The sequence below is a fragment of the Anticarsia gemmatalis genome, chromosome 21 (genome assembly GCF_050436995.1).
Source record: "Anticarsia gemmatalis isolate Benzon Research Colony breed Stoneville strain chromosome 21, ilAntGemm2 primary, whole genome shotgun sequence".
Taxonomy (NCBI): Eukaryota; Metazoa; Arthropoda; class Insecta; order Lepidoptera; family Erebidae; genus Anticarsia; species Anticarsia gemmatalis.
The window spans coordinates 2,940,103-2,942,525 of record NC_134765.1 but is presented as its reverse complement, the minus strand read 5'-3'; the positions used below and the strand labels follow the sequence as shown (position 1 = coordinate 2,942,525).

The following is a 2,423-nucleotide window of genomic DNA, read 5'->3' as shown; positions in this document are numbered from 1 at the left end:
TGGGCAAACCTACGTGTCTAACATATACTAAACAGTATGAACTCATTATTGAATAAATTTCAACACACTGCAATACAAAACATAAACATTACGATTGAGATAAGAACTCTATTCTTTCATTCAAAGGAATAACATTTTGAAATGCGTTTCGCTGTTTTAGTGCTCGGTAAGTTTTATTTGCATTTTATTATTAATATTATAAATGTATATTGGGAGACTGATTCGGTCTGGGTGTTAGCTCCACCGTTTAACACCCATTAATGTCCACTGCTGGTCATCGGCTACCCAATAGAAATTTATAACGCTAAATTAGCTTTAGCTCCACACTGTCTAATTAAAAGAGGCCTCCTCTTTTCAACAAATTTGATCAGTATTTTCTAGACGTATAGGTACCTAGATTTTCTTGTATGTTCCAAATGCTATTAGTTGGTGTATAAAATATTGCCTCATATAGCCGATTGCGCAGTACAATTGAACGTCTAGGGGATAAAAAGTTACGTAATCGTTTATTGAACTCAAGATGGAGGAAGAAAATACTGTTGAACAATTGTTTTTTGAAGTATATTCGCTTAGCCTTTTGTTCCAAACTATGTTGGAGTCGGCTTCCAGTCTCACCGGATGCAGCTGGATACCAGTGTTTTACATGGAGCGACTGCCTATCTGACCTCCACAACCCAGTTACTTGGGTATTAACACGATACCCTTCGGTAAGACTGGTTGTCAGACTTTCAAGCTTCTGACTACTGTTAACGACTGTCAAAGATCTTCGAAAATGACAGCCGGGACCCACAATTTAACGTGCCTTCCGAAACACGGAGGAACTCGATATGTATAAGATGGTCACCCATCCGCGGAACAACCTCGGCAAGCGTAGCTTAACCTCAGAGATCGATCCGTGCGGCTGTTGTAAACAACCAAAAGTAAATGTCAAAAATTGCCCAATATATTACTTAATGCCAAAGGTCTTATTTACCATTCTAATATAACATTCGAAGTGATTACGTTTTCCTTCTTAATAATGATATTTAAAATCGAGTTACTGGAGCCATTAGCTTAGATTTTTGTTACTTCATGGTATTTTTTTTGTTAAGTTGTACCAAATATTTTTTTTATATTTTCATTCTAATTTAACTTTGCAGTGACAATTCAAGTTCTATTCATATGGAACTCAGAAGCACGTCAACAAAGCAAAGTAAGTCCTCACATTTTTTTTTGTCAAGAAAATCTTCAGTGATTTCTCCGAGATTGGTTGAGGATCAGAGACCATCCAACCGCCATCGCCCCAGGGAGCATTCATAGCGTGTCAGTTACCGTCCTACCGAGTTATGATAATAAGAGAGTAGAGAATGGTTCGTTTCAAAGTGCTGCACGGAATTAAATAATAAAAGCGTGTAATGGGAACAATTCAACGACGGCGTCTATCAGTTCCAGTACCTACATTCTTCTTTTGCATCATTCGTTTTTCATTCTTTTCTTGGCAGTGGCTTGCGGCTATACTCAAGCACACAAAGTTATTTGGCGCCATCTTTACTTACATTGTTTTATAGGCATGTTACGCAGCAAAGACGTGTATCCACAAAGCTAACGGGAAGTGTGGTGTGGATGGCAAAGGAAAAGTGAGACGTTTCTACGATACCTGTGATATTCTCGAGTACAATTGCTTGTTTAACACAAGTAAGTGCAAGGAGAATATTCCATTGTATTACATACTAGCTGACCCGGCAAACGTTTTGCCATAAAAATTAAAAAAAAAAGTGTCACTTAGGGGCATGAAAAATAGATGTTGGCCGATTCTCAGTCTTATTCAATATACTCACAAAATTTCATGAGAATCGGTCAAGCCGTTTCGGAGGAGTACGGTAACAAAAACTGTGACGCGAGAATTTTATACATTAGATTTAACGGCCGGTTCCGTTTTTGAATGAGTTTAATTTTATTTATTTTATTTATCGGCTACGTTTATCCGGCACTCATTTATAAACAGTCCGTATTTTCCGGCCTCACCAGGCTTGATTAAATTGTGCACATAAGCAAGTAAATACAATCTTTCAAAAAGGAGATAAAGATAAAATTATTTACAAAAATATGACCAGCAACGATATAATATCTAATCATTAGCGCCATTTTTGCTCGTCATAGTTGCATGAAAATGTGATCAGCACCCCTAGCGGGCGATTTAAGAACTAGTTTCTGAGTTCATTTGATAATACCGACTGTACAAAATCGCGGAAAAAAACAGTAATTTTTTTGCAGTCTATTAAGTAGATCTTTTGAAAATGATTTTCAACGACCTGCTTTCAGATTTCAGGAAAACAATTAAAAATAGATGTAGAAAATTGCCCAGTATTAACTCAAATGAAGTGGAAGAAAGAGGCCGAAGATTCAGAGCACTTCGTTTTTAATAAATAAATAAATGAGATTAT

At 36.7% G+C, this 2,423-nt stretch overlaps 1 protein-coding gene across 1 annotated transcript; it reads left to right on the top strand.

Annotated features, from left to right (window-relative positions):
• On the top strand, window positions 1–2,423 carry LOC142982225 (uncharacterized). Its single transcript, XM_076128628.1, has 4 exons — window positions 1–166; window positions 1,140–1,192; window positions 1,548–1,674; window positions 2,302–2,423. The coding sequence occupies exons 1-4, from the start codon at window positions 142–144 to the stop codon at window positions 2,400–2,402; spliced, it is 306 nt and encodes a 101-aa protein (XP_075984743.1). The 5' UTR covers window positions 1–141; the 3' UTR covers window positions 2,403–2,423.